Below are 16,861 nucleotides of genomic sequence, written 5' to 3'. Positions count from 1 at the left end.
TCGACAAAAGTTTATTACAGATTATTCTATTTACATATAAATTAAATGTTATCAATGTAAAATTCCAAATCGACATATTGTAATAGAAAAAATGAAATAAATTTATTATAATTATGACTTTCAATTTCAATTTTAAGTCGTAAGAATATCTATAATCGAACAATAATTCTTGTTACACTTTACTTTTGAAATTATAAAAATTAAACGCTTTGTTGCAATTCGGATAAATTAATAAATGTATTGTTATTAGCTTTCGGACCATTTGTATTATTAGGCGGAAAAATTAAGGGATTTAGATTATTTTCTGGTGTACTAACACTATGATTGCGATATTTTGGAGTTGGTGGCCTTGGATCTGGTTCAGAGCAACCTTTCAGCCAGTAGGAAGTGACTCGTCCTTTTCCCTTTAATTCTACGTCACCTCTAAGTTCCAAATCAAATGTTCCAAATTTGTCCAATATACATTTTGTTGCCTCAGAGATATGTATGCGCAATGCTGTATAAAACAGGTGTTAAAAAGTGAAAATAAAATACAAGATAGACATTAAAAAGGAACTTGCTAATGAAGTGGAGATAGAGAATCTTATACCACGAGGTTTTTTAAAGTTTGTTTAAAATGACTTACGTAGTCCTGAAGACTCCATCCTTGATGCAGTATTCACTGTGTCCCCAAAAAGGCAATAATGTGGCATTTTTTGACCAACTACACCCGCGCAAACTGGTCCACTGTGTACACCAATCCTGACACTCAGCTGTGCATTTTGTTTATGCATTATGGTGAAAGAACGTACAGAATCAAGAATTGCTAGAGCCATTAAAGTAATTTCCCTCGCGTGTTCATCACCGTTTCTTTCTGGTAAGCCAGACACTACCATATATGCATCCCCTATTGTTTCCACCTTACATATAACAAAATTTAATCACATAAAATATTAATAACACAATTTCAATTAAAATTGTAGTTTTTACTTGGGTATGAATAATATTCAAGTACCTTATAAACGTCGTAAAATCCAATAATACGGTCGAAAGTACTGTAAAGATCATTTAAGAAATCAACCACTTCCATTGGTGTACTTTGTGCACAGAGAGCTGTGAAACCAACTATATCGCTGAAATAAATGGTCACGCATTCGAATTGCTCTGGTTGTACCAATTCTCCAGCCATTAGCTGGCATGCTACCTGTCTGTGGTATTTAATTATGAATAAATGTATAAATTATCGAATAAAGTAATCTCTCAAAATATTTCAGTTACCTCGGAAGTACTTGATAAAGAAGTTCTTCACTACGCCGTTTTTCTAAACTTAGCTGCTCCGTTTTCTCTTCTACGAGGGCCTCTAAATTATTTGCATACTGTTCCATGCGTCTTAATAAATCATCCATTAAATTTTTGCAGTATCCTCTGAAAGATTATATTTATGAATTGAATGTTCTCTTAATCGAAAAAAAAAAGTTTCAGTTAGATAGTTTATATTTCTTCAGAAGGCATTGGAACTGAAGCTCACTTCATAATGCCACGTATAGTTTCACGAATTGTATGAAATGTTGGTCGTTCTTCTGGGACTTCATTCCAGCATTTTTCCATGAGGGATAGAATATCTGGTGGACAGTCCTTTGGTGTCACTTCCGGCCTAAACCATGGCGTTTCTGATGCTGCAACGCGGCTAACGATCTTCGTGACATTTACAAAAAATTATTAACAACATATAAATGAAGTAAGTGATCTAACATAATGAATATTTCAAATAACAAAGAAGAATTATAGAAATGATCATTAAAAGAAAAATTGTCCGACTTTATTATACCTCTTGGGATGTCATAAATGATTTTACAGATTCATATGGGCCACCACGAATTACAATTTCTTCCAGAATAATTGCGAAACTATAAACATCCCCTTTCTGAGTCGCTGCACTGCCAGGTGTTACAGTCGAAGGTAGAAGTTCTGGGGCGACCCAAAGCAATTCTGCCAAGTGGTAATAATAATAGTCAATTATCTTTAAGTTTGTTTGTATAAATAATTGTTACGTACTGGTATAATAATCATCATCCATAATTAGGTCAGAAGGGGTAGTGAGGGTTTTAAGACCGAAGTCTGAAATTTTTAGAACGAAGCGACTGTCGATCAAGCAATTGCAGGAACGAAGCTTTCCGTGAGCTGAAACCTCGCTGGCATGGAGGTAAGACATTCCCTGTAAAAAATGAATAACATCTTGTATTTAACATTTATGGTGATACTGCAAAAATTATATCTAAATTTCGATGAATCAATGAGGGATATAATTATACAAGGCGATAAAAAAATGATGGGGATTATTTTCATACAAGTTTCATAAATATATATGTCTCTTTTTTTAATTTTTTTTTTATAGATATATTTTAAAAAATAAAAAAAAAGTTAAGAAATTTCGTTGCTTACAACATAATTTACACCTTTTGTGGTTAAATGAAATGAACGTGTGATACAACTTCTGCACCTGCTCTACCTTGACGATATCGTGGATCAAAGACATTCGAAAATTCCAATCTAATTTAATAGCGTCGTTTTCTAGTACATCCTTCAAGGAACCTCGAGGGCAATATTCTGTTAAGATTAATACTGTTGGTGATGGAGAACAGAGACATGCACCGATAAATCTGGAATTTATTTTTAATGTTTCATGTATTAAATTATAATTAATATTTTTATAATTATATTACTATTATACCTGACAGTATTTTCTGAAGTAACATCTCGTACTTGTTTAATCTCCCAGAGTAATTTCTTCGTGACATCAACCACTTTTTTCTTAGTAATTTTTTTAATAGCCACTCTTTCTCCCTTATAAATTCCAACAGCAGTGAACACCGTGGTTGTAGGTAAAGATTCGCAACTAAATTGCGATCCTCGACGAATCCGTTGCTCCAATCCAAAATTCTGTAAGTATAGCATTAATTTTAATGTGTTCTTCATTCAATTCCCTTATATTCACCTCCGCTATTGCTTGGTGCAGATTGATCTTCGAAGAAAAAGGCTTTCCTATCTCCAAAAGCAATTCTTCTGGTCTGATTCTCCAGGACATGTTATTCAGATCAGCTGACAGTCTCAAGTGTCTGTAAGAAACAATATTAAAATTAAAAAATTACCTAACAAAGACTAAATTTTCCAGTGGAAAGATCTAACTAAAATAACAAAGCTGTTACGATTAAAATCGGTCACTTTTTAAATATGTTCATGTACTACTAGCCTGTACAATACACAAGTCGCGGTAACAGCGACTAGCAAAAACACAACAAGAGCCAAACTAGTATAAGCAACAAAGGTGTAAGCCTCGGTTCTCGAAGTGCAAGCAGGATCATTTCCTAAAAATCCACATTCAGGAATATCCGCTGGTGGACCCTCTCTTCCTCCAGGCCAATGAATTTTCTTTCCAGTCACATGACTATACTCTCGATTTAATCCCAAATAGTGTGCTACCACTTCGAACCTAGAAATCCCGAATTAATATTATTTCTGCGTAGATCCACGGCATATTGTTTAATTACAGTATATGCACATCTGCTTCATCAAAATTCTGTTTCGAACTCAAAGGAAATCGAGAGAGTTTCATTGCGACGCTTTTGAGACGAATGTATCCAGTTGGCTGGCAGAATGGCGCTTGATTAGCACGGCAAACGGATCAGAGGAATGGCTGGCTTAATTGACGCTGACCTTCCCGTGATAGGATCTAAATCCAGGATACTGTAGTCCGCGTCGCGGTCGCCATTGTCGTCGATCCTCACGTGCCCCGTAATACCAATGAAGTCCCGGTCCCACATCCTCCTCGTTATCGATATGCCGTCTGTGATGTTTCCACCCTCGGTTAAAGTTTCGTTCAATGCTATTCCGAGCAAGTACACGCCATCGTAGAAAGCTCCGATAAAGAAATTCACCTAAAAAATGATAAAACCTTTATTATGTTTGTTATTCATGATGCAATGCAAATCTGATAATACAATTCACAGTTCTGCGAACAATTAACATTTGTTAAGATTTGTTAATTTTGTTTTATGAGTTGAATTAATTTGCGACAGAAAATCTTTTTTAGTGTAAGTTTGTTAAGTGTCTAAGGATTGATAGAAGGAAGTTTACTTCTTCTCCCTCTGAGAAAGAATAATTGTAGTCGATTTGAGCCCTTTGACGAACAGTTTCTGCAAAGTCTTGGAACCTCGGACTGGTTGGTTGTAAAAGAGATACTCTGAGCAGTGCTTCATAGGCTTTTCTTGCAATAGCATCGTCTTCATCGCCGACCTCCCAGTCATGGTCGCCCCAATAGGATCCCTGATTTGTAATAAAAAAGAAACTCGTTTAACATTTTTGCATAAACATGAAAAACTTACGAATATTGTTGTTTTCTTTTGAGAATGAAATATTTCGTTGGTTAATGCAAATCAAATTTAAATTTCCAAATCGGAATTTGAATTACAACTTTTTGAGCTTCGGCTCAAATCTGAATTTTGATTAAACCTTTTTAACTTTCTGAGTCTAAGTGGTTTATGTAAATTCTTTGCGATATATCTAGCAAAAGACAAAGGCTTTTACTTTACTTGAAATATCTCAACGTCGAGAAAAGCCCAATCTCCCCTCGTCATTTCTAAGTCATGAGCAGCTAACATGAATTTCCTGACTAGAATTCCTCGAACGCTAAGAATCAACACTGTCAGAAGACAAATGATATGCCAATTTAAACAGATAAATCGACTAAAATTAATTTCAAACAAATTAATTAATAATGTCACGTTTGCAACATTTACCTCTTGCGTACATACTAGCGTCCCGTAAATAAAGATGGTACGACTCATCCTCAGAATTACCATCGAGTTCTCTCACGAATTTTAACAGACCTTCTTTCCTCAAACCATACTCCAAATTTTTTCCCACCGTCCACGAGAACAGATCCGATCTATCTAATATCAATGCTACGTGAGACCACCCAAATTCTTTAAAGATACTAGAGAATACTAATCGAAGACGACACTGGCAATAGGACATCCTTGTTAGCGTCGGGTACTTGCTCTTGTCTTTAAAAATTCCCTGAAAAGAAATAACTGAAATTAGATTAGACGAACTTTAAAATACTTCATAATACTTTTTAATCTTTTTTATTTTTTTCTTTGGTTACGTTCTAATTTTATTTCAGCCACCTTAACAAGCATACTAATTAAGAATACTAATGGAGTCGTAAATAGAAATGAAGTATCATATGAAGCATCTCGTATTCTTTTCCATCTGAACGCGTTCGTTGCAGGCGATAATTAAGCGAATAACAGGATCAATTAACATAACGAACAAAATACCACGGTTGGAATTTTCTTACCGAGCTTTCGTTTTTCCACTTATTGATTCTTCCAAGGATCCCCGATGTTACGGACAGTTCCCCTTCCGATGGCGGCTTAATTGTTCGAGATGAACCATAATCAAACATTACCATAAAACAAAGAAAAGAATTAATATATGCATAATACTTAATCATTATTAAATATAGTTAAGAAATTAATAGATAAACTTTAATACTTTTCGCTAAAAATTTTTAGTACAAGACGAAATCTCATTTTCAGTCACGCAGACGTATATACTCTACTTTAATAAGTAAAGTCACAAATAAAATAATGCTATATGCAACGAAATAATAATATAATAATTTAACTACACTAATATTCTTACTTCTTAATTTTCACAAAAGCTCTTTTTTTTCCTGTCTTGATACTGACTCACAAGTGTCTGTTTCTCATCTCCCTCTCTTAACTTTAATTTCTTTTCCCCGCACACATTCCGTATAACCACTTATATACACACGCAATCTTCCTTTCCCCAGTTCTCTACCTATTTCACCCTATGTGAACATTTCTAAAAGACATTTAGGCTCGTCTATCCAAAACATTAAGGGATCGTGTATCCTTCATTCACGTGACAATCTCAATCATTCCGTTCTTTTACATCTCTAACAAGTTCAGGTATCCTTCACTGACTCGTTCATTTCTCTAATCCAAACACTCTTGACTAGCTTTACATAAACTCTATCTTTCCTATGCATACCTTAAAATTGAAAAGAAAAATAAGTAAGATTCTTTTTATAAATATGGATATTAAACATTCAATTTATTTTTCTATTAAATTATAGTGAATTGTAACGAATGTACTTGGTCACCCATTCCAGTGATTATGGGAGTGTTCCAATAGGCGGCGAGTCTTGCAACGGGTTCGAGAGCGAAAGCACATGCTGGACCGATAAACGCGATCACCTTATCCCGGAAATGCATGTCCGCCGCTAAACCTGGTGCTGCGGCTCCGCTGCATGATGGGTAACTGCGAATTATTTGTTCAGAATTATACCATATCCATATATTTTTATTTCTAAAATTCATAATTCTATTGTCGGAATAATTAGATACTTCATTAAGAATCAAAATTAAAAGAATAGACCCAACGAGATTAGGAAGCAGAAATAAAATGAAAACGAATATCAACGATCATCCAAAATACTTAAAATATATAATAATACCCCAGTTATACAACGCAGTAATATTCTACGCAGTGGTGCTTATAAAAGGTATTTATTTTACGAAGAAACTTTATAGGTTAGATCAATCCATTATCGAGCGCGAATCTTCGTAAACGATAGCAAATGTGCGGAAAGATCTAAGAGAAGGAGGTCCTCTTTAACTTGACCTCACGGCCCACTAGTTGTCGGCAATCTTTCAGGATCACGTGTTTTCCAGCGCTGTGTTTTTTTCCGCATCACGATTCCATCCGAGTCGGCGGGAAAACAAAAAGGAAGCGGGGGACAATGGTTGTAGGAATCAAACAATACCGGGAAAAGGAGCAGGGGTAACCGAGTTGATGGATGATCGTGTTCCACCATGCAAACAGGTCGCGATCGAATTACTGGACTAAGGGGAAGGGAGACGATCGAGTCGTGGTGTTGTAACGCCCGGAAGATATCCTGAGGGAATCCGTGATACGAAACGCACGTACGCGTTGAATGATTGATAATTGTCGGGGGTTAGCAGAATGCAATGTCATTCCAAGTGTAAGGAACGACTCGGAATAATGATAGATTAATCGTGTCGCTGAATGGGCAATAATTGGATACCGATCCCCGGGAAATTATCACGCTCGCTGATCCTTGCCCTTCGTCCTCTTCGTTAACAAATTGTAACGTGGGTTAATTCATTCTGTCTGATTATTCTAATCCTACGCCATTGGATCGACAGAGGGAAATGAGAATTTGTAGGAATGGCGTCACTTTCTGTCTTGTTTTGAAAATTTAGTAGTTCACACTTGATAATCGTTTGTACTCGGTATTCTCTATATTCAGGACACTTGGTATTTGATATTTCCAATATTTGATATTTTTCCTATTGTATAATCTTGGTATTCAGGATTCGCGATATATTTAGTGTTTCTGATAATCAGTAATTTTGGTTTTTTAAATTTTTATTTATTTTTTTTTAAATTTTCCGAAAATTTATTTTACTACATTTTTAAATCTTCGATATTTATTATTACGTTTTTGACTCAATTCGGATTTCAAATGGCTATTCTCGTTTTACTAAATCGTGATTATACGATCAACGAATCTTGCTGTCGAAGTTCTGTTTTTTGCGCAAACGTCTGTCCAATTGAATTAATGTAATGAGCTGGAAGCGATGGGAATGCGTGGTCAAAAGTGAATCAGTTTACACAGGGTCATGCGTATGCGTAATTCAGTGATTTTTTCTCCTCTTCTTCCCTCTCTTCTTTTTGCATACGCACCGATCAATCAACGAAAGTTGCAAGAGGTATACATATGTTAATTAATCAAGAGTAGACAATGAAAGGACATGCAATTTTTCGTTGTACCTTTCTTGAACTTTGCGCAATTTCACATTGTGCACGCTTAAAAAGTCGTTTACTTCGGCCAACGCCAAGTCGACGGCTGGTCCGCATCTCTCAAGATCGAAGGGACTATTCAGATGGGAAGCCATGAGAACACCGACATTGTAGACCTTTGGTGGATATTCATAATTCACTTGAACAAAAAGAAAAAGAAAAAAAGAATAATGCTATTTATAGGATTTCGAAGGGTAATACTAATAAATTTACAGGAAATTGAAACGCTTCACGTGACACGTCAGACGTCATCGCGCTCAACAGAGACTGAATCGAAATTCAAACGAGTAGAAGAAGTCATTGTAATGTCAGCCGTCGAAACAAATCGCTCAGAAAGTATGATTATTTCATTTGTACGCACAACTACCCACGACACCAAAAAAAGAGGGTCGCCAGAAGGTTGACTTTTTACGTTTTCAAACCTCCACCGTCATTTTATAGTGAACAATAAGATCATAAAGTTTTTGGCAACGAGATCAATATCGTAGAGAATATTTATTTAATCGCGTATTTTACACTTACGTTTGGAAACCGATTACATTCAAACGAATAGATTAGTCTTACCTGGAGAAACTTTGGTGAAACACAGTGTCTGAAATATCACCGCGATTATCAGGAACTTCGTACTCACGAACAACACCTGTTTGCATAAACTATTCTCCATACTTTCTGATCGGGATTATTTTAACGATACAAAATGTTACACTCGATTAGCATGATTTAATTTTTGTTAGAGAAGAAACGAAATGAGATTTTCACGATTAAATTGTCAAGCAGAGAAATGTTCCTCAGTGATTCAGTATAATTCCATCACAAATTTTGCAAAGCGAATCCATCGCGGATTCACCACCATCGCAGAAGATTCACCCTTATGTACCGATTGATATAACGTGCTCGTGTCACTGTACCACGCATTTGTTACACAATTTGATGTCTTAAATATTCGTACACGTATACTTCCCTTTGAGAAAATGTCGGCAAGTTACGATAAATTGTGCTGTGCGCGAACAAAATAAACTGCTCGGAATATATGCATTTCGAAGATTTGGTACATGCGCTTTGACGATAAAAGCCGACGAACCATGGTTGTTGCATCTACGCATGCCTCGGTTTCTGAACCTCCTCTCGATACCAAGTTCAGTGATACGTACTTTTGTGAAATAATATACGCGTGAAATATTATTTTCTATTAATTTTCCTTTTTGTTATTCAGAAACAAATGTTTATTTCCATTTGCTTGAGGAACTGCGATACTTTCCGGATGAATATTCTTTATCATCTTGAGTGGACAATTCTTCGTCCAAAAGGAGCTCGAAATTTCCTAGTGCTTCTGGTGGTGGACATTTGTTCCATTTTACACTATATTATGTACACGATTGAGTTTAATTAAAATTGAAAACACAGTTTTCCAAAAATATAGAGATATGGGACTTACTCTGGTACACCATCGGGTGGCACGACAATTGAAATTATATTGTCAATTAATTTGTATTTTAAAATTCGATCATTTACTGTAGTGGAGGTCAACGATGGAGATGCATTTACCTATATATATATAGAAATGATTAATTAGTATGATTGGATAAAAAGATCTGAGATAAGTATATAGTTATCTGTGATGTCTATATGCAACTATACACAATCCTAAATAATTATAGTTGGCTAACTTGTGGTTGTACTTGACTATACGTGTTATTACATGATTCTAGACTATGGAACCAATTAATTAAGTAGCCAACTTAATTACAAACTAAAAGGATTAGAGTGGGGTTGAAAAACCTCTATAAGCCACGGTTTAAGATCATTATCGATGATAATGTCGTAGCCATAGCACTCGAAACAGTGTCGATCGTTCGCCATAACTGGAGCAACAGCCTTCAAAGAATGTACGATACACCAAGTGATATTCGCAAACAATTTTTCTGTAACCGCTTTCCCACGCGTGCTCTCCAAATACAGTCTCAAATTGTGTACACTCAGCTTACCACCATGCTTGCTGTTGTATTCTTCCTGCAATAATGTCCTTTTTATCAAAATTTTTTAGCGCGATTTCATACATATTTCCTCCACTTTCCAACAATTCACTTACACCATGCTTTTGTACAGATACGTTTGTCAAATGAACGTACATATTGTCCAATTCTTGAATACTAGTATCGTATTTAACCGTACAAAATCGACAAAATCCTAGTTTGAACAGATACGCTTTCAATGGTCGAAAGGATGTAATGAGAACGTATAATCGAAGATCGAACTTTTTTCCGCCAATCAAAAGTGGATTATCAATATACCTAAAGAATTATCCCCCATCACCCCCAAAATTAAGATATATCTTACCACTCCATGAATTCGATGAATTATAAATTATCTTATACCTAGATATTACGTATGACTCCTTCGTTAAATTGGGGTTGAATGGATTTTTCGCTTCTCGGGACCATTTCTTTAATTTACTTAATTTATTAATTAGGAATATACCAGCTCCCTGTGATTTTCCACACGGCTTCATGATCCACGTGCTTTGCGGTGATTTCCGGTATTCTTCCACGAACATGTTATAATCTAAACACGAATTTGCTTATTAAATATTTTAATCGCGATGTTAACAATGTTATATAATACTTGACCTGCTGGTAATACGAACGTGACAGGTATGAAATCGAGATAAAGATATTTTCCCGGACCATCGCTTCTTTCTGCTAAAGGATTTCCTTCCCGTTCCAATTCCTTCCGATAACGTTTTATATTTTTTACCAAGAGGTCCTTCCGTGTCAATTCATAGTGATTCGGAAAGTGATTGATCATTCTAAAAAAAAAGTTGCTTGATCATAAAAATTTGCCATACTTAAAAAAGAAAGGAAATAAAACATTAAAATAAAGAAAGAAAATATTCAACTGTTTGTCGTCCATTCTGTATCCGGTTTCTACGCTGAATATATTCCTACATGATTGAGTGACTGCCCTATAATATAATAGTTTCTTTTATGCAAAATAAAAATACTTCTTTTCACTTATTTTATAATTTTCTAGAGAAATGGTTTTACCAATAAAAATTCCAATCATCTTCCGGACCTACTTGAACCCATCCCCTTTTCTCGAAGTTATGCACTATCACGGACTTGTCCACGTCCGTGCAAAACGTCACTTTCGTCTTGTCTGTTCCACTTGTTGATACTCTGTAAACGTTTAGAACTTTTCTAAAAGAAAAAGAAAGATAGCTAATCATTAGCATTGAAACATTTTTTTCCTTCTGTGTCATAATTTTTTCCGATTCATTGGATTTTGATTTTTTATCTTTTTGATTTTGAAGTACACTCTTTTTTTTATTTTGGATTACCTGCCATGATTATTAGATACATTTAAATTTGCAATGCGTTTATTTTCCGGTACTGTACTGGACGCCATGCCCTTTGATACTAGAAGTTAGATCGATTCACCGTGGATACATGATGTTTTCAATATATCGAGTTATTGCTTATGAAGAACGAATAAAAAAGAACGATAAAAATGGGACAGAAATAAGATTTATGGTTAATCAATTTTTGTACCATAACCCATATCTATTGGAAGTTAAACTATTTTATAACATATGGTTGCATTTTCTTTCTTCGATATCCTTTAATTATAACTCATATTAATATTAATTGCACGATTCTTATGATTACATTATGTATAAGCAAAGATACTATGTTTAGAGTTTTAAATTAAATCGATTAAATGATCAATCATTTTTCATTTTACCTTCTCGCCATGTCTATTTGTAACACAACATACTTCCGATTGCAAATTGATCATAATTTAAAAAAATTTAACCTTTTATTGCAAAATAATCGTACCCTCGTATTCGAGAAAAAGGTTTATTTCATTATACTGCGATATATCACCAATCGATTCATGCTAACGAATAGAGGCTGGCTTCGCGACGAAAAACAAACGATGGATTTCAAGTGTGTTTATTTCACTCTTATTTTTTATCCATCTCTATTAACTGAACGTTCCACGTTCCACGTGCCAGAAACGCACAAGCGTGTCGACGGCGAAGACGTTAGCGATCGTACAGTTTTTTTATTAACGAAAAAAGCGCCTTAGATTTTCTAATTGTGTTGTTATTAGTCATTTTACGGTGTTAGGTTCTTGCTTTGTCCGTATTGTGTCAATTTGCGTGGGGACAACTGCTCATATTACAGTGATTTGTAATTTGCTACATCAAGAAAGCAAGTGATTATTGTATAAGGTATAGTCATATTTAAAAAAATATGTTACAAAAAAATACTTCTGATTTAAAAGTATATTACGACACAAATGTTAGTTTGTAGTCGGTTGTGCAATTTCGACCACACTTTTTTGGATTTTATCGTTACATCTTGTATATAGCAGATGCGTAGTTAAAAGCACTATTTCATTTTATCAAAATGATATGAATTAAATGTTACAAGTAGATCACAAAGAGATAATTGTTACTTGCGAACCGGAAATTAAGCGCTGCTACCAAAAGCGTCACGAATATACGAGTGAATCATATTTGCGCATAGGAATTTGTGTCATGAATTTATGATTCAAAATGCGTCTTTCGTTAACGATTCATTTATTAATATAAGACTGCATTTTAGAAAGTATTGATTTAATCAAATAAATTTTTCTTTGCTTTGATTGCTGTAATATTTGATACACTTCATAAGAAACCTATAAGCTATTGTATATTTCATTTATTATTATTTATTAAAAAATATTTTTATCATGAACTTGAATTATTTAATTAGGTACAAACAATCAAAATGTATACCGTATCAAAATTTGGTAATTATAAAGCAGAACATGTGGGTAGGGGAAGAGGAATAAGTCTAAGAACTGTACCTTACAATAAATGCTTATGTGATAGACCACATTGCCATGTGTTATGTAATGTTTGTGGTTATTGGACAAGGGGTAGAGTACGTTATTTTTGTCCTATTCATCCACAGGTGTGTTGCATTTGACATATCATGTTTTTAATGAACCAAAAGAAAACATTTGTTTTCTTTCTAATTGATTTTAACTTGCATAATTTTTAATTATTTTTTAATTTTATTTCTTTTATTTCTTTCAGATAATTTTCTTGTTTGACATTGCTCAATGTCCACAATGTAAATCTTATGCCTTTATGTTGAGTGAATTTTAAATATTAAGAAGATCATACATTTTGTGCTTAATCTTGTGTTAAGAATATATACATATTTTTATTTCATTTTTGTTATGTAGGTATACATACTACATACATTTTGTTTAGTTATTTTAATTATTACAAATGTAATCATTAAACATTTATATTTAGTTATAACATATGTAAGAATATAAAAGGAAACAAATATAAATTGATTTCATTCAACTTTATTCTTATATCAGACTATAAAATTTATACACGAAACCAACTGGGAATACCAGGCCAATTGTTTCTTTCTACAAACTTCTCAAAGTTTTCTTTTAATGATTTCGCATATAATTTATGTCTATCTTCATTATCTTTTGAATCTTTTGGAATTATAGTAGGAAATGTAAATTCTTCGTCTTTAGGCTGCAATTATATAAAATGTACATTAACATAGAAGGTGTTTTCCTTAAGAAACAATTTCTTATTTTTCTACCAGAATTTTTTCTTAATACTTACTAGAACAACATATGCTATTTTCACATCGTCCTTTTTAACAACAAATTTTTGTGGCATATATGTTTTTCCAAGAGCAATCCTAGTTCTCACATGTATTGGATGTATATCGTAAATTTTTTCTAAATAATTCTTTACATCATATCTTGTCATTTCCATTGAACAGTGAAACTGTACTACATTTTTGGGTTGGTTATGTTCTGGTTTTACAAGCTTCAACCAAAAGTTTGGAAGAAATATCCTGAGTTGTGGGTTACCTTTTTGGTATAAAGGATACCTAAAAAATCAGAAAATCGAAGTTAAAAAATTATGAAATAATTCTTAAATTATTGAAGTATGTTAAAATGTTAAATATTAGTTTTATTCTTCATAATGATAATATTTACCAACGAGTAGACATTGTATCTTATTAAACAAATTGTCAGTTTATATACAAGAGCAATAATATATTTACGATTAACTTATATATCTTAAATATTTTATATGTAAACAATGTTCTATCAATGATTCACATTATGCGAGGTTATGATGTAGCTTCCTGTAGTTATCGCTAGATGGCGAGGTAGGAGCGTCTTAAGTTTAAATATTTTATACTTTAAATTTAAAATAATTTTAATATTTATATAAATCAAATCTAAAAATAAATATATTTATTTTTGGACAAATTAAAACACTTGTTCATTTTAAAAAGACGGATCTCAATGGGACTTTTTTAAATTTTATGTTCATTGCCGTTATAGCAAAATCGAGTTTTGCAATTGATTCGATAATCGATTTTACGGAACATTCAGCTTTTGAACCGATTCAGGGGAGTAAAAAAAGCGTCCAAGTGTATTTCGGCAATGAATTCTTTCTTCGGCAAAATTAACAAGAATATGGTTCACGAAATTGTTTCACAAACGGGCCCGCTTTGACAACGAAACGTGTCGGAGGAGTTTATTCTTAATTTTAAGAAATAAAGGATTAGATTGAACGCTTTCCAAAATTTCGTTAGTAAACATTTTCAATCAAAGATGAGCTGCGATTTACTACCGGAATGGCTGAATCTTTTCTTGGACGATGTGGAAACTACTTTATGTTTACCGATATTGCTCATCATGATTCTTTGTACTGTTCAATTTATAATTAATCACGCTATGGATATTGGACTTACCTTCTATCAAAATATAATGCAGAAATCGAATGAAGACGAGGAAGAAGATGACAAGGAGAAGGGTGAAGATTTAATGACCAAGATTAGAGGTTTTGCTTTTATCTTTTTCTTAAATTTTTTCAAAAGTTGTTTCAATATACTTTTTTATAATTTCAAACTATTTTTGCTATAGGGTATTTATGTAATATCTCTTGTGGTTTTAATAATACCAATTCGAAGTCGGAAGAAAACGCAGCTCCAACTATGCTTAGATCAAATTCGCAAGAAGAGGAGTGGGATTATTGCGAGGACGATGAAGAAAAGTGACAAATATGTAACACAGGAAAAATTATAAGCTTCATTGATAAGTATTATATTGACCCTAATAAACAACATAACACAAAAGATAATGAGATGAAATTAATAGAAAAAGGAAGATATGTATCTCATTTTATCTTATTCTTATAAAAACAGTGGTATCTATTTTTAATTTAAAAACTCTACCAATTTACAAAAAATAAAAGTTTCAGTCTTTTAGGAGAGTTTTGAATCATTTATTTTTTCGTTTCTTTTTCGCAGTAGCCACTATCTTTTTTTATAAAAATGATTCAAAAGTAGATAAGAAAAGGATGCAATTGAATGAGATTCAGGATCACGATATAGTACAGAAATTTAAATTTTTCTTTTTATATGATTCAAAAAAATTTCATTTTGTTTATTAACAATAAATCGTCAATAAATCCTCGATTATGTTAGTCCAAGGATTTAAAGCTACAAAAACCAAGTCCAAGTTGTGATTGTTCGATACTTTTACTTCGTCTCTCTTCAATGAAAACTCAATGAATGTCAAGAAAGAAACACGTGTATAAACAGCATATCTGAACACTCTCGTTGAGCCTTGATCTAGCCTGGCGGTCAAGTAACATTTTTCTCGCCAATAATATCTCCTTGTTCAGAAAATTTCATCTGCAAGTCTAGATTTGATCATTATGATACCGATGCTGTTCCTTTTGAACGTTTCATTTCGTCTCATTTTCCACGATAAATTTGATCGTTCAACCACTCACTTACATGATAGTTTTATTCTTACACTTGTTTATCGGCCTTGTATTAAAATTAAGCGGTGTTCGGCGTTCGATTAAACGAGTTCTCTTAAAAATTACACTAGGACAGACCGTCTCTTAACTGTGCACGTCTTTTTTCTATATTTTATATTTATCTGTCTTTTTGTATCAATATTAATTGAACCACTTGTCTGTGGTTTTTAAGGCTATCTTCCTTTCGTTTTTAACATTACCTCTTTCTTCTAAAACATTTTTACTTAACGTCCGGTTTGAAGATCAATCATAAATCACTCTGTGAAGTATCAAATTAACAAATATTCATCGAAAAGTTTGCATAAAAAGTTAAATAAAGTTTGTACTAAATTGAACATTTTTTAACGAAGAATTATTTGTTTTCGATTGTCGTATCCACGATTTAAAAAGGAAAAGAAGAAACAAACATTCTTAGAAGAAAGAGGCGATGCATATAAGTACATTTTAATAATTCACACAACTCACACGAAGAAAATCCGACCGTCTTGAGTAACCTAGCAACGGTAATGGTAAGAAGAAGAGTATCAGCAGCAATAAGAGTAATAAATAGTATTACAGTAACAGTAGTTATAATGTAAACGGTAAAAATCTAGTGTCTTTCGTTACGGCGATCTATTTCGCTCATAAAAATCCTCAAAATTCGCCGATTTTCGTTTCAGACACCTTCGTTGTTCGAAGTTCGTGCCTTAGAGTCTGGAAATCTATACACGATTTTCCTCCAAGAACCGTCACTATATCTTCTTTTCACAGTACGATGAAAGAGTACTAGTTACAATCATTTAAGGATACTTTGTCTCAATTACTTTGCTCTTCATAGTCACATAGTAATCGATTATTATATAATCTCTCCATTCAACTCTAGCCTATACCCATTTCTTTTTCTCTTCATCATTCGACACACATTCATCATACGTTTCACCTGCAAAATAATTCCATTCATATTTAATTCCACGAGGATCTTCTTTCGAAAATAATCAAAACACACAACACTCCACCAGCACCCTTTCATTTATCCAACAGCAAATTTTATTTTTAACAAGATCATCCATGGTAGTAGCGTCACATGAAAACATTATCCAACCCAGACGCATTTTTCCT

The 16,861-nt window shown here is 33.4% G+C and overlaps 5 protein-coding genes across 5 annotated transcripts; 2 read left to right on the top strand and 3 right to left on the bottom strand.

The window, feature by feature from the left end:
* Positions 1 to 200: 200 nt before the first annotated feature.
* On the bottom strand, positions 201 to 8,557 carry LOC108553185 (atrial natriuretic peptide receptor 1). Its single transcript, XM_017907984.1, has 19 exons — positions 8,458 to 8,557; positions 7,864 to 8,032; positions 6,162 to 6,327; positions 5,339 to 5,413; positions 4,776 to 5,055; positions 4,569 to 4,678; positions 4,114 to 4,302; positions 3,694 to 3,914; positions 3,230 to 3,469; positions 2,975 to 3,095; positions 2,711 to 2,919; positions 2,489 to 2,639; positions 2,035 to 2,194; positions 1,808 to 1,968; positions 1,508 to 1,674; positions 1,258 to 1,404; positions 995 to 1,187; positions 626 to 899; positions 201 to 496 (listed from the first exon to the last, which is right to left on the bottom strand). Exons 1-19 carry the CDS (start codon positions 8,555 to 8,557, stop codon positions 201 to 203), a joined length of 3,429 nt encoding a protein of 1,142 aa, XP_017763473.1.
* Positions 8,558 to 9,116: 559 nt separating this feature from the next.
* Positions 9,117 to 11,298, bottom strand: TTLL1B (Tubulin tyrosine ligase-like 1B). The gene is made up of 9 exons (XM_017908018.1): positions 11,231 to 11,298; positions 10,938 to 11,090; positions 10,790 to 10,855; positions 10,521 to 10,699; positions 10,269 to 10,455; positions 9,983 to 10,184; positions 9,673 to 9,903; positions 9,329 to 9,438; positions 9,117 to 9,252 (listed from the first exon to the last, which is right to left on the bottom strand). Exons 1-9 carry the CDS (start codon positions 11,296 to 11,298, stop codon positions 9,117 to 9,119), a joined length of 1,332 nt encoding a protein of 443 aa, XP_017763507.1.
* A 1,370-nt stretch (positions 11,299 to 12,668) lies between these two features.
* Positions 12,669 to 13,051, top strand: LOC108553159 (uncharacterized protein CG13380). Its single transcript, XM_017907953.1, has 2 exons — positions 12,669 to 12,854; positions 12,980 to 13,051. Exons 1-2 carry the CDS (start codon positions 12,669 to 12,671, stop codon positions 13,049 to 13,051), a joined length of 258 nt encoding a protein of 85 aa, XP_017763442.1.
* A 234-nt stretch (positions 13,052 to 13,285) lies between these two features.
* On the bottom strand, positions 13,286 to 14,057 carry mRpL23 (mitochondrial ribosomal protein L23). Its single transcript, XM_017908014.1, has 3 exons — positions 13,921 to 14,057; positions 13,538 to 13,811; positions 13,286 to 13,444 (listed from the first exon to the last, which is right to left on the bottom strand). The coding sequence occupies exons 1-3, from the start codon at positions 13,932 to 13,934 to the stop codon at positions 13,286 to 13,288; spliced, it is 447 nt and encodes a 148-aa protein (XP_017763503.1). The 5' UTR covers positions 13,935 to 14,057.
* Positions 14,058 to 14,547: 490 nt separating this feature from the next.
* On the top strand, positions 14,548 to 14,993 carry LOC108553216 (uncharacterized). Its single transcript, XM_017908019.1, has 2 exons — positions 14,548 to 14,776; positions 14,860 to 14,993. The coding sequence occupies exons 1-2, from the start codon at positions 14,548 to 14,550 to the stop codon at positions 14,991 to 14,993; spliced, it is 363 nt and encodes a 120-aa protein (XP_017763508.1).
* The last annotated feature ends 1,868 nt before the right edge of the window (positions 14,994 to 16,861 follow it).

This window comes from Eufriesea mexicana, unplaced genomic scaffold (genome assembly GCF_001483705.2).
Source record: "Eufriesea mexicana isolate 0111107269 unplaced genomic scaffold, ASM148370v2 scaffold9538, whole genome shotgun sequence".
Lineage (NCBI taxonomy): Eukaryota > Metazoa > Arthropoda > Insecta > Hymenoptera > Apidae > Eufriesea > Eufriesea mexicana.
The sequence above is the reverse complement of the archived record's forward strand: the minus strand, read 5'-3'. Positions and strand labels throughout refer to the sequence as shown.

Bases quoted from the DNA above. Each gene is read 5' to 3' on its own strand.
- mRpL23 (XM_017908014.1), bottom strand. The intron at 13,445-13,537 runs GTAAGTATTAAG...ATATAATTGCAG, and splicing joins AAATAGCATATGTTGTTCTA to CCTAAAGACGAAGAATTTAC.
- TTLL1B (XM_017908018.1), bottom strand. From the start codon at position 11,298: ATGGCGTCCAGTACAGTACCGGAAAATAAACGCATTGCAAATTTAAAT. The intron at 10,456-10,520 runs GTCAAGTATTAT...ATTCGTGTTTAG, and splicing joins CACGTTCGTATTACCAGCAG to ATTATAACATGTTCGTGGAA. The intron at 10,185-10,268 runs GTATAAGATAAT...ATAATTCTTTAG, and splicing joins GAGTCATACGTAATATCTAG to GTATATTGATAATCCACTTT.
- LOC108553185 (XM_017907984.1), bottom strand. From the start codon at position 8,557: ATGGAGAATAGTTTATGCAAACAGGTGTTGTTCGTGAGTACGAAGTTC. The intron at 3,470-3,693 runs GTCAGCGTCAAT...CGGGATTTCTAG, and splicing joins TTAGATCCTATCACGGGAAG to GTTCGAAGTGGTAGCACACT. The intron at 1,405-1,507 runs GTGAGCTTCAGT...ATAATCTTTCAG, and splicing joins ACTATACGTGGCATTATGAA to AGGATACTGCAAAAATTTAA.
- LOC108553159 (XM_017907953.1), top strand. From the start codon at position 12,669: ATGTATACCGTATCAAAATTTGGTAATTATAAAGCAGAACATGTGGGT. The intron at 12,855-12,979 runs GTGTGTTGCATT...TATTTCTTTCAG, and splicing joins TTTGTCCTATTCATCCACAG to ATAATTTTCTTGTTTGACAT.
- LOC108553216 (XM_017908019.1), top strand. From the start codon at position 14,548: ATGAGCTGCGATTTACTACCGGAATGGCTGAATCTTTTCTTGGACGAT. The intron at 14,777-14,859 runs GTTTTGCTTTTA...TTTTTGCTATAG, and splicing joins TTTAATGACCAAGATTAGAG to GGTATTTATGTAATATCTCT.